The 13,413-nt window shown below is 34.1% G+C and overlaps 1 protein-coding gene across 4 annotated transcripts; it reads left to right on the top strand.

Moving 5' to 3' along the window:
• The first annotated feature begins 1,079 nt into the window (after positions 1-1,079).
• LOC141666526 (polyadenylate-binding protein-interacting protein 4-like) lies at positions 1,080-12,720 on the top strand. 4 transcript variants are annotated; one of them, XM_074472580.1, is made up of 16 exons: positions 1,080-1,258; positions 1,516-1,601; positions 2,192-2,346; positions 2,419-2,580; positions 2,724-2,860; positions 4,275-4,465; positions 6,430-6,607; positions 6,720-6,953; positions 7,314-7,429; positions 7,599-7,665; positions 7,780-7,813; positions 10,455-10,645; positions 10,746-10,892; positions 11,682-11,780; positions 11,863-11,925; positions 12,410-12,720. In XM_074472580.1, the coding sequence occupies exons 3-16, from the start codon at positions 2,211-2,213 to the stop codon at positions 12,437-12,439; spliced, it is 1,785 nt and encodes a 594-aa protein (XP_074328681.1). In that variant the 5' UTR covers positions 1,080-1,258; positions 1,516-1,601; positions 2,192-2,210; the 3' UTR covers positions 12,440-12,720. The 4 variants fall into 4 exon arrangements, with proteins under 4 accessions (XP_074328681.1, XP_074328682.1, XP_074328680.1 ...); XM_074472581.1 differs by having other exon boundaries at positions 2,189-2,346; XM_074472579.1 differs by lacking the exon at positions 1,516-1,601.
• The last annotated feature ends 693 nt before the right edge of the window (positions 12,721-13,413 follow it).

Here is a 13,413-nt window from a genome sequence, read left to right as displayed (position 1 = left end):
TAGGCTAATTTTGTGTAGGATGTAATACTCACGTAATTATATTTATATATAGTGATTAATAATACGAAAGAGACACTTTTACATACTTAGGTTCAAATATTCAACTAACATTAATGTTATTACCATTAGTGAAATGTACATATGTGATATCTCAATTATCACTTTGGTTAATTTTTCGACCAGTCAATCCTTCAATTAGACAATCACTTGGTTAAATTCGGTTTTTAATTTTTATATCCATATAGATCGACGATTATACAATTATAAACTACAATAATGAGTGGTAACATTGTCATATACAAATATATACAAATTGCATTATTACTTTTAAATTATAAACATAATTTCTAAGTTGTAGCCCTATTTGCACTTCGTGACAAATCATACTAATAAACATAATTTATATAACTACTAATGATTCTTGATTTATGGTGCCTGTTTTGAAAAAACAAAAATCAAATATGTTCATGATAAAAATTCACATTTTGTCATTGTTACTATTATCGTATATTATTTAAGATGTATAGTACGTAATGAAGATAAAATATACCCATAAAATATTTATAAATATTAGAATATTGTTTAGTTGATCGAAAAAAGTTGAGTACTGAAAATATTAAATATGTTATTCTAAAATTTTATTGTTTCATATTAAATAGATAAAAATAGATATTTTAAGGTTGAACTTGAAATTAATATAGCAGAATCAAATATTTTCGTGAAATCGAAGTCAAAACTCGAAAGCTCCAAAATAACCCTAATAAGCTTGAAAACTTGAAAATTCGGTAAGTTCAACTCGAAAACTCAGTAACCTCGACAACTCGTTAAAAAACTCGATAAGTCTGAACTCGTTAAATTGGGATAAGGTCGAAAACTAGAAAAATCGATCAGCACCAAAACTCGTGAATAGCTCGAATTCGACTAGTTTAATTTACAGGTCGATTCCGAACACAATTTTTCAAACTCATTTTTTTTAAGTCAACTCGACTCGATAAAAAAAGTTCTAACTCGAAGTGAATAAGCCCAGAGTCGACTGGACTCTGACTCGAATTACAAAGTGCGCTTTGTCATACCATACCCGTAATATCTGGGTCGGGTTTGTCAAAAACTCCGGTCGGCAAAATAAATTATATCGGTCTCTCTCGGGCCCGATCTAACCGAGATTACACAACTTGCGTTCCTTTCTCCTCGCCCCTATTTCATCTCACAGATCTCTCTCTCTCTCTCTCTCTCTCTCTCATAGTTTGCTCCAGCTCAGGTGATTCAACTTTACTTTCAATTTGTGCACGTATCACTGTTTGTTATTATATGATCATAGGGTTTGTTAATTTTATTTTTGCTTAGATAATATAAAATGCATTATTCATACATAATCAATAATGTTATATGCAATTGTCACTCCAATTACTTTATTTATTTATTTCGCTAAATTGCAATTACTTTATTTACTTGTGTATGTTAGTTAACTCTTCCATGAGGTTATGATCATTGAATTTAATTAAATGTCCAATTCAGAACCTGTATGCAATGAGCTTATATTAGAAAACTTATCCCCTTGTGAGCCGGAAACCGGGAATCTTGGAGGGAGGGTGTTTAAAAACGTAAGTATGGAGAGTAATTTTTAATTTTCTGTTGTGCATTATATATTCTGTGAATATGCTTTATATTGAAATGTGGAAGAACGGAAGTTTCAGATTTGTCGATATTGGGTTTAGGATTTCTTCATTCATTTCCATCCTATCAAAAAAAAGTTTCTTGTCATTGATTGGATTTATTTCTAAATATTGATGAATTATCAAATAAAAAATAACCAGAAGAAATTTGACTAAAAGTTTTTGCCATATGAGCTATGAAGTTGACACCCTTAGCTACTCATGATTAAAGACAATAAATAATGTACATTAGGATCTTGGAGTGAAAGCGTTTACTGTTCAACTTAATTATAGTTTACGATGAAAAAAGGGTCTTATACATATTCCTAGTATTTTTTATGTATTTATTTTAAAAGTATTTCTTTTTATCAAAATACTTCTATACATTACCTTTTCCTTTATTTTTTTCAATAATTAATCCAGTTACATCAACACGAATGAGCTTAATTACTCCCTGAATATGTAACTAGAACATGTTTGTTCAATCCGAAATTTTAGGTAGTTATTTAGTTTATGTTTTATATGTTATTTGTCAGCAGAGCAGAGGCTTATTTTAGAATGAATATGCAACAAGCTGTGCCACCCAGGTCTGGTAATGGTATTTCTCGTAGAAGAGGTGATAAAGAACCTGGAACTAGGTTTGATAATAAGGTGTCTACTGGAAAGACCAACTCCAGTAGATTGACAGATTCAGGTATGGATCAGTATTGTAATTTTTTTTGGGTTATTGTATCATTTTAGTCATTTTAACTGTTAGTCAGACCAGGTGTACTGGGTAGCGACAAACGGATAGGAACTGAAAGTCCCTCACACGAGAGACTAGTTTATTTGACAACATGTCTTATCGGACATCATGTGGAAATCCAGGTGATAGATGGATCTGTCTTCTCTGGAATATTTCATGCTACTAATGCTGATAAAGATTTTGGTATGTGTGATTAGTAAGATTAAATAAGTAACCAGTACCTATGTGGTATGGATTGACCATTTTTTATATATTTTAATCTCTTTAAGGGACATTATCGTATGTTCTTGGCACGTTTCAGTTGACACTCACATCGCTACTTGTAGGAATCATCCTAAAAATGGCTCGCCTAACGAAGGCTGGCCCTTCCCAGGGCCAGAAGACAATTTCTGATTTTGCCAACAAGCCTCCTTCAAAGACTCTGATAATACCAGCTATGGAACTTGTACAAATTATTGCGAAGGTTTCTGCTCTTGTGTTTGACAATATTTCAATTATGTAATTTTTGCTGTTTTAGGTAAAAGTAAACTTAAGGTCTCCACATTTTGAGAGATCATCACCCCCATTTATGCGTTTGCCTATTGTGTGAGCATAAACACTAGTCGCTGTCATATAAATACTAATTAGTCAACTAACTACTTATATATAGGATAAGGGACCTCATTTTGATCAACTGGCTGTAAGGGAGGAAGAAACTAACCCATTATATATATATATATTTATATATATATATTATCACAAGTAAATGATAGTAGTCATCGTATTTTCTAAAATTTTGTACTTGGAAATTGCGAAACAACCCCCCTCTTTATATTTTTCTCTCTGACTTTCCTTAAGTTCATTCTGAAACTTTGCTAGTGCTGCTCCAACATCTTCTTGGAATCCTGCAATCTCATCTCTATCTCTCTTGGACCTAATCTCTTCTTTCTATTCCTACTTAGATATAGGAGTCATCATCAGTCTAGTTTGGTTTAACTGACTTCAAAAGGCGCCATAAATAGTCACACAACATGGAAGGATTAGAGTTAAGCACACCTGGAAATTATTAATGCCACCGTGCCTTTGATCACCGTATTTGTGATCTGTGAGTTGCTAAGTGTTTATCTAAGCCCAATTCTGATCATGGGCCATGGCCTAGAAAACTGAAGTCATTTGCCATATTGAATTAGCCTTGGTAAAAAAGGTATCAAAGTTTTCTATGGCATCGATGGAGGATGCAGATGGCTCTATGAAGACTTTTTCTGATAAAATTAAGGCTAGAAAGGAGATGTTCTAGTTTACTGTATGTCTTATCTGTAGCAGCTTGAAAAATTGAGATAAGTGCTAAGAGGCAACTTCCACAATTTTCTGTTTATAGTTAACTGCTGTAGTTGTAAGATAATTGCATCTTTAACTTTCATCATGGGACCACTCATGAAGTTGAATCTGAGTAATATGTTCAAAAGTATCATAGAGGTCCGACGATGTCTCAACTAGTTGTAGGTGCATGAAAAAGTTGACCTGGGAAGACCGAGCTTCTTAAATTCAATTTACCGTGAGTAACTTTAGAAGTATCAACTAGTAATGGAAGCTAGTTAGGTACAGCCAGGTTTTTTACTAACCTGATCGTCGTGGTGATCAATTCCCCTCTTACTTTCTCTTTAAGGAGTTTCCCATCCCTCCTCTAAATCCTCTATTTATATCCTTTTCACCTCTTTCCTAGGTTTCCTAACTCCTCTAACAGGCTCTAAGCCTTCTGATCTCCCTAATATCTCTTCTATCTTATTAACACACCTAGATATATTGTAGATTGTAGTAGATAAATTTGTAATAATATAACTGAAGCAGTTCCAATTGCCTTTTCATTAATGATCCATATGTGTCATTCACTTGGACAGGGGGTGCCTCTAACCAGGGATGGATTAGCGAGTGAGCTCCAGCAGGAAAAGCAGCAGGAAATAATGACGGACTCCACCATATCACAATCTCGCCATATTGAGGTGGAGAGAGAATTGGGTCGCTGGGTGCCTGATAAAGATGTTCCAGAATGTCCTGAATTAGACAACATATTTAATGGTCCTTGGAATAGGTTGTTAATAATTACCTCTTCACGTTTTAATTTATAAGAAATTCTATTCTAATGATATTTACATGATTAGGTGTCAATGCTGTATTTCCTTATAAATGACTGCAATGCCACATGTGTTGATACCTCAATTATGCTAATGTTTACTTTGCTTGTAGCTGTTCTTTGTGAATAAGCAGAACTAGTTATGTTATCGAAATATGACTTTCTCTTTAGGGTGCATTACGTTGCCTGAAGGCGTGTTTGTACTTGCCTGTTTCTTGTAAAATATGTAGCTGGTTGAGACCGTGTTATCATTGCAAAACCAATTTTTTTAAGGCATGCCTTGAAATGTTTATTGTTCTATATATGTGTCTATGTAAACTGTAATTTCGCAGGTAGAGATAATACTTCCTGGTGTTTTTGCATGGTTTTTACAGTTGATACAATACATAATAACAAGCTCAGAGTTACTTATTTACAAGTCACATAATTGTATCCCAACAATCAATAAATCTAGCTGTATTTCGATCTCATCTGGTTTCTCTAGGACTTCTAAGGGCGACTGCACATCGATTATTTGCCCTCACAGTCTCATATCTTTTTTTCATCATTGTGTCTTTTGTGCTTCCGTATTTGTAACAACTATTAATTGTGTATCTTTGGTGTATAAGATGATTTCTGTTTTTTATTTATGTGTAAATTTAGGTACCAACCAAATTTTTGTGATTCGAGATTTCAATTAAAAATCAGAAAGACAGTTTTTGCATATGTATGTGTTCTGACTGTCTCTATTATGTGTGCCTGTGTGCGTCATGCGTCCCTTATAATATATTAGCGGTGGTTGCTTTTTGCAAAACTCATTGTCTTCTCCAATATGAGTGATGGGGCACAGAATGGAGGTGAAAGAAGTTTACGTTTATTATTGAATATATTATTGTTTCAGGGATATATAGAAAGTTGCTATATTTATTTTATTTGCTGGATGACTGGTTTAGTTGTTTTGACAAGAGTTATTTATATTTGGATATTATTTTTTGTTCAGATATTTATTTAAATTTTATATTTTATATAAATGTATAATAAACCAAAGTGTCTGCAGCCTTGATCCTGTAGGTTTTAAATGGCCTACATGGAAATGTAAACCATACATATTACTTTGAGATTTTCTTCTTGGTAATGTTTGTGGTCAATACACACCCTCTCTCGTCTGTGGTTGAGAAATCCTACCTACGGTAGTAATTCCATTGCGCTTGAATCACCTTATTTAGGTCTGTTTTTCCTGTTTTAATGTGTTATTCTTCTAAGGTCTATTTTCAGTGACCTGCACTGATTTTCGCTTGTGTGACATGAAGCTCCCATCTTCTCCATAGGGTCATTAGTTAGGTGCTATTGGTATTTGGTCCTCTCAACTCTTGAACCATCTTGTGAATCAATAATTCAGTCACACTCATTAACCAACACCCAGCCCCTTCCATAATCACTATGGGACAACCCAACAATTGTTTATAAAAGAAGAATTTTAGAATCTGTCCGACATATCTGGTTATTGTTTTATTTTTTATGTTATGAAAATGCTTTAGAGTCACAGAGGGATTTCCTAAGTACATTTTGCATACAACATTATCAAGCTCTAGACATGTAAGCTACCTGATTACATAAAAATGATAAAGGGTAAGATGCATTTAACCCCAGTATTTGTGGTGTTTATGTAGCTTATATTTTCTGTGGGTTTAGATCTTTTTGTGTATATTATTTCTTCAAGGTAATAATGGAGAATTTTTTTTAACAAACTTTTGATATCTGCATGCTCTCATAATATTGTCCATTAGGTGCAAACTGAAGCACAACTTGTTATCTAGGAGCATCTTTGAGTTAAAATAGTAGACCATGCTTTGAGTTATACCAGTTCTATGAGAACATCTTTGTGAATGCAGTTTCTTAATTATTCTCAGTTATCAACCATCCTTCTACTTTGTGTTTTGTAGGGACTGGGATCAATTTGAAGCAAATGAAACGTTGTTTGGAGTAAAGAGCACCTTTAATGAGGATCTCTACACCACTAAACTTGAGAGAGGGCCTCAAACAAGAGAGCTGGAAAAGGAGGCATTAAGAATAGCAAGAGAAATCGAGGTTGAGGATACGCAAGATCTTCATTTAGCAGAGGTTAGCCTCTAGCTCAATTTCGATTGTTTATATATTTATTATTATAAGTTTACTTAAATATTATCCGTTATAGTTATTCTTAACATATATGTGTATATATTATGTTCAACAGGAACGAGGTATTCAACTTCCTCATGATATTGAATTGGACGAGGAAACCAGATTCTCATCGGTCTTTAGGGCGGTTGATGACAGTGGTTATGATGAAAAAGAGAACATTTTAGATTCACGAAATATTGAAACTTTTGGAGGTGTATCTGATTCTTTCATTGGCAAGTCATTTACTGCATTTAAAAGTGGGAAAAGTAATGATGGAGCTGAAATGCCATCAAGCTCCTCATCCATGGTAATTGTTAAAATTGTTATATTACTCTTTTGAAGTCTCTGAATTTTTTTCTTTATTTCACTAATAAGAATAAATTCATTACTGCAAGTACTAAAAATATCATGCCTTCTAGAATTGCAATGACGAAAGCCAAAATGTAATTTTCATTTAACGCCTTTCCTTGTTCCTTGCAAAATTATAGGAAAAAGTCATTGCCCATTTGTTAGATCTGTGGGGGCTTTGGTGTATATATGTTTAGTTTATGTCCAAGGCTGAACTTTTTTCTCAATTACTATTTTGATCTGCTGTATTATATTCTCGTGCAATAAGTCCTCTTTGTTTATCTAGATAGATTATTGTTTCCTGTGCCGTGTTATACAGGATGATTTTCAATCTTCTCAATCAATGCAGCACTGGTCTGCTTCTCATGATCATATTATGCAATTTCCCTCTGAACCTCATCATACAAGTCTTTTAGCTTTAGATGGTGCAAGCAGGTTCTTTTCATCGTTCATATTCTTCCGTTATTAGTAGTTTTTTAAGAGTCCCGATATATGATGGATATTATTTTTGCTGGTTTTAAATTGTTGTCTTGGTCTCTTGAGAATTGACAGAAATAAAGATGTGTATGTACTTTGCATCTTAATTGACCATGACTTATTTCAGGGTTCAAGAAGGCGAGGTTAACGAAAACCTAGGAGGAAGTAGGTTTAAAGAATTAGAAAAGAAAGTCGTAAGTAAAATGTTTCATCTATTTTATAGATGCATCTTTTTTGTTGCTTTTACTTTAAGCGAGGGGGTTATTCATAACGATCTTATATTTATCTCATCGTATATATTTGAACAGCTACATGAGAAGACTCAACCTTCAAAATCTCGGGGTGAGTATGATTCATCCTGCTTAAATTTTGCTGGTTAAATTAATGTTATTACCATAAGTTTTATGTTTGCTGCTTGAAATATTTTAGAGACTCTGAATTGGATTAAGGGGGTGTCTTAGACTTTTTTATTAATGATTAATTGGTCATGGACGAGAATATTGCAGCCTCAAACCTGGAAGGATGTTTTGAGGTATTGTGTTAGGTTAGGACCTAATAATCTGACCAAAGGCCATGGGCTTGGTATTTCAATCCTCTTATTGAGGTTAAATAGTGGTATCTGAGACTGAAATCTTCCAAAACTTGTAAGTAAGCTATAAATTGAAGTTAAAAAAAAATACATTACGAGAACAGAGAGAAGATTAAAAAAATTATACATTGTATGAAGTATAAAGGAGATTACTCATGGTCAAACGGTGACTTTAGAGAGATGGGTATAGATGCAGTATTACTAGAGAAAGATGGGGAGGAACGTGACAAGTTATTATATTAACAGGCTACCTGTCATGAGATCTCTGGACAAGTTGCCTATCTGCTCTAGAATTGTACTACATTTGGTCCTAAAGTGATCCCATGTACTGAATAATAATCTCTTGATTTCTTCATTGAGCTATCTCATGTACTAAATTCCAAACACTTGGGTGTTTCCTATCGGTTACCTATCGGTTATTAGTACTTACAAATATGGTGAGATTGAATAATCTTGCATGAATTAGAAATGTTAGAATTTATTTAACAGAATTAATAATGGCAATTGAGTACAAATTCTAGTATGTACAAGATTACAATCCTTGCAAACAATTATAACCATAGGGTTAGAAAGGGTTATAATTTATTAGTTGTGGAAGGATAATGACTCAGAAACCAACAAATTTCACTTGCTGCCCCGACTAGCCCAATAATTTTAGTAACTAAATTGCCTAATAATCTAGCAACATGCTTAGGTAATTGATTCCATGGCAGTGTTGAGTATGTGGGGTGATTGGTTCATTTGGTGGATTATTGCCAGCGTTTCCCCTTCACATTTTTTTTGTGGAACTGTAGTTAAGGCCCATTCGCTAAACATATTGGGCCAGCTCGAGTTGCTAGTTCGTGAAATATATTGGAGTCTGAATGGTCATCTCGGGCCCAGAATAAATTAAAACGCTTCGTAACCCTAATAGTATAGTTACTTGTAATATTGCAATCTAGTTCCATCTCTCTTAAATCGCCATTGCTAAGTCACTTTCTAATGACATTTTAATATTAAAATCGTATTATCTTCTTTAAATGAGCTAATCTTAGTGTATGTTATATATATATACGTGTGTGTGTGTGTGTTTCTTGTACTGTATTTGGTAATCATTCAATCCTGCTTGTCAATATAAATTAGTGCTAGATCGAAACTCGTTAAAGATTATGATGGCCTCATTAGCGATTTTGAGGCCCTTACCATGTTAAGATCTGAATCTGATCTAGAAATTCCTTGCTAAGGTATCAAATGGAACATTGTCGAATTAGACACCTGCACCTTTTACCCTGTTTCTCAAATTCGTTTTGCTAATTGTATTCTGGAAACTTTAGCAACTTTGTCTTGCACCTTTGTTCTGATTTCTAAATGAATATTATTTATCAAATAAACTTCTTTTGTGATGCAATTAAGTCTTTGAATTCCCAAAAATTCTGGAGGCGCAATGATTTTGAAAGTAGTACATGCCTCACTCTATTCAGGGCAAGCCATGCCTCTTCCCACCGAGGCCTAATGAAAAAGTTCTGAATCATATAAGAAAATACGTGATTTAGTTATGTACTGTAAATATTATAAATAACCCTAATTTGAGCTATAGTTCTAGTCGAGCAGCTCAAACTCGAACCTGACTCTGGCTCGATAATTGAGCTTGAACTCAACTTGGAGTTGTTATTCTGCTCTAACAGGTTTTTGGGCTTTCTATCTAACTCGAGGTGTGCCGATTTTTCTTAAGCTTAACTCGAGCTCAACTCGTTTAGATTGAACTCGAACTTGCCTCGGCTTAAAGTGGAACTTGAATACTTTTTACACGGTCGAAGTGCTTTGAAGTGTGTGGAAAAAGTCAAGCGGCATATAAAAAGGAACATACGAAGTATTATGTTTACTAAAAGATAACTCTATGCTATACATTCTTAGTTAAATCATGTTGATAACCATCTATCTATCTCACTTGAGTTGCACTTGAATGGTAAATAATTAACAGCCTTAGTGGGATTTTGCGCCTTAAACAACACTGATCATAATTATGCTAATAGATTATATCTCATGGTATTATATAGCTTCTTTTTGTTTAGTTGATATTCTATAGCAGTTAGGATCTAACTGTTATCATAGTGCATACAATACATACACACACATACACATATATAGACATATATATACAGATGCGTCGTGGGTCTAAGGCCATGGCATCCAGGTGCTCCTCAGGAATTCCGTGTCTTTTTTAAACTATAACAACCATGCATGCGTGCGATCTGTTCAATAGACTGGTTGGTACATTTATATAGTCAAGCTTGTCTAGAAATTGATATGAACTATGGTAGAAACACCTTGCAAGTTGCAAGTATGGAGGTCCTCAGTGGGTTGAATTATTTTTTTCCAGTTTCATAGGTAACCGGCCTAATCCTGTGTATGCAGAGTCACACTCATCATGTGGGCTAAAGAAAGATTCTGAAAGAACTCCCTCTAAGAGTGCTACTTCATATGCTCCACCTATATCTGAAGGTCAGGAAAAGAACGCCCCAAATACTTTAAGTCGTAATGTTGCTGTTTCAGCATCACCAAGTTCATCATCAGGTTCAGTATCCACGCTCAATCCCCATGCTAAGGTAAAATTGTTATATGTTTTTGTTTTGAAGCAAGTGACTGATATCTAAGCAACTAATTTAAGACCAAGATTTCTTGCTTTATTTGGTGTTTCTTTATCAGGAATTCAAATTAAATGCAAATGCTAAGAGTTTCACCCCAAACCAGACAACAGTGAGGCCTGCATCTCCATTATCTGATGGCTCCTACTACTATCAGGCTAATGTCACTGCTGTTCCTAATATTCATGGCATACCTGTAGCAATTGGGGTAAGTGGTTTATACTCTGTAGTACTTTAACTTTCTAGTACCCTGCACACTGTTTTAAGCATTCTAACAATGACCGAATATGTTGATGAGATTTTGGAAAGTAGATATCTGATCTATATAGATTGAGAAGTGGCCTTACTGATTGAACAGTGAGTGAATATGTCGCGTCAAGCAATTGGGGCAAGTGATTTATACTTTGTAGTACTTCCACTTCCTATTACCTTTGCTCACTGTTTTAAGCCTTCTAACAATGACCCAATATTTAAATGAGATTTTGGATGTTAGACATTTTTTTCATAAATTGTGAAGTGGTTTTGCTGATTGACCAGTGGGTGAACATGTTGTGTTGAGAAAATACGAGGGTCACTCTTACTAATTTTCCGGAAATGGATTTAAATTGTGTAATAAGTTTTTTTCCTAATTACTCTTGTGCATCTTAATATTTTTATCTTTTAGATAAGAACTTAGACATTTTCGGCACCTAAATTTGCTAATATATCTGTAAAATTGCCTTTTGTATGCTGAAAATGTGGTAATCTTTAAAAGTTTGCATCTGTGGTACAACTTTTTCAGTATTAATTTCTTTCTGTTCAAATTTCTTGGTCATGACTTTGGAATAACGCAATTTTTTTATATTCTTTCTGCGATTTCAGTGCAATACCCGGTCTTTACTTTTCTATCAAGTGTCTTATGCAACTCATTGAGGACTAAGGCATCATATTGTGAAACTTGGAATGTTGTTTTATGATTATAATCTCATTGTACATAATACTTGTTTGCTTGCTTTAGGTTGGACAATCATTTGGTGGGCATCAGCAGGTCTTGTTTAATCCACAGGCTCCATCAATGCAAGCACCACAGTCATATTTTCATCCAAATGGACCTCAGGTATCTGAAAGTTTGTCCTTTTTTTTTATAAATGTCAACATATCTGAATGGAAGGGCAACAACTGTTCACCATTTTTTGCAGTATGGGCAGCATATGATACTTGGTCAGCCTCGCCAGGTCGTGTACATGCCGACCTATCCTCAGGTAAAAAGTTTCTATATGCCTAAAGGCGTATACTGTCATAATAATCTAGGTTTTCATAAAAATGTCAGAGAGTTTTATGCATATATCGAGTTTGTTCTACTGACACTTCAAAAGGGGTAGATGGAAATGTATGCGGGTCAATGCACTTCTGCATTGTCTTCCAGATCGGTCATCATAAATTTTTTATATAATAATAATATCACCTAGTACGGACAAATGAACAAAATATTTAAATGTTTATTGATCTGGCCAGAGAATATATGTGTTAATATAAATACCTTCTGTCAAGGTTTTAATGGCTGATAATTTTGGTGCTTGCTATATTAGGTTCTACTTCTTTGTCAGATTGGGAGATTATATATGTATAAATTAATCATGAGTTGTGACTTGTGACACGGCACAGATAACAATAATGCGTCATGTCCATGTTACAACTGAAACTCATAAAAAGCAGTACTCATTGTTCCTACTTTCTTTCATATAGGAGATGCAGTACAGAGGACGAGAGTTTTAGTCATTTCCCTTGGAAAGATGAGTTTTGGTGCTTTTGAAAGTGGTAGTTAAATGAACAAATTTGTAATGACAGGCCCTGCCGTTGACAGCAGGCTGATCGACAGTCCTGGTGCGCTTCTCTAAGCATCACCTGAGCAAGTGTTTCTTTTTAGTGAATTCTATTGTTGTAAAAATTGTTATTTGGGACTTGTCTTGTGTATCTGTTGTTATAAAGTATTCTGGATCCTGATTACATAGATAAGTTTTCCTTATCCTGATTACATAGATAAGTTTTCCTTTTTCTTTTTGGCATGTCAGTTGCGATTTTACACAGATATGGTGGCCATTAGAAATAAGCGGTAATGTGAAATTACTGCGGATTTTATATTTATCGATTTCATGTTGGATTACTAGGGTTGTGAAATTCAAAAATTGTTTAAAACACCTAAACTATTCTTCGTAGTGAAACCAAAAGATAATTGTGAAAAAAGCGGAGGCAACAGATTTGTATCATTCGGACAATGAATACTTGGCTCGTGTACTTAGGCCTGCTTTGTTTAAGGTCCCATGTCTCCTTTTCGTATACATTGGCTTCAGGTTTACGAGGTTTTAGAACCTTAAAATTTGAGATGATAAGAGAACACAACATCTAGATGCAAAACATATTAAACATGTGTTATATTATTATTAATAAAATAATCTTGGTTGACAAATACCGAAGTTGCTTCTAACAAAACTTGGTTTTTCTTTTATTTTATGCATATGCTCCTACAACCCGTGGGGGCTATGACTTTTTTTCTTTATTACCTGCTATATCCATTTTTTGATTAATCATTGTTTTTCTTAATAATGTCAATTTATTGGGCAAATTTTACCTTTTTTTAAAAATGCAATTTTGTTCCAAAGGAAAAATGTTAGTTTCATAATATATTTTTCAGTATTCAGCATGATGTTAAAAGCAGCAGCAGGTACAAATCTCGCTCTTGGTTCGTGAAA

The sequence above is a fragment of the Apium graveolens genome, chromosome 6 (assembly GCF_009905375.1).
Source record: "Apium graveolens cultivar Ventura chromosome 6, ASM990537v1, whole genome shotgun sequence".
In the NCBI taxonomy this organism is placed as follows: domain Eukaryota; kingdom Viridiplantae; phylum Streptophyta; class Magnoliopsida; order Apiales; family Apiaceae; genus Apium; species Apium graveolens.
Note: the sequence above shows the minus strand (reverse complement) of the source record. Positions and strands in the feature narration are given on the sequence as shown.

Coding starts and splice junctions, on each gene's coding strand:
- LOC141666526 (XM_074472579.1), top strand. CDS start 2,211: ATGAATATGCAACAAGCTGTGCCACCCAGGTCTGGTAATGGTATTTCT. Junction 4,466..6,429: donor TTTAATGGTCCTTGGAATAG/GTTGTTAATAAT, acceptor TGTGTTTTGTAG/GGACTGGGATCAATTTGAAG. Junction 10,646..10,745: donor CGCTCAATCCCCATGCTAAG/GTAAAATTGTTA, acceptor TTTCTTTATCAG/GAATTCAAATTAAATGCAAA.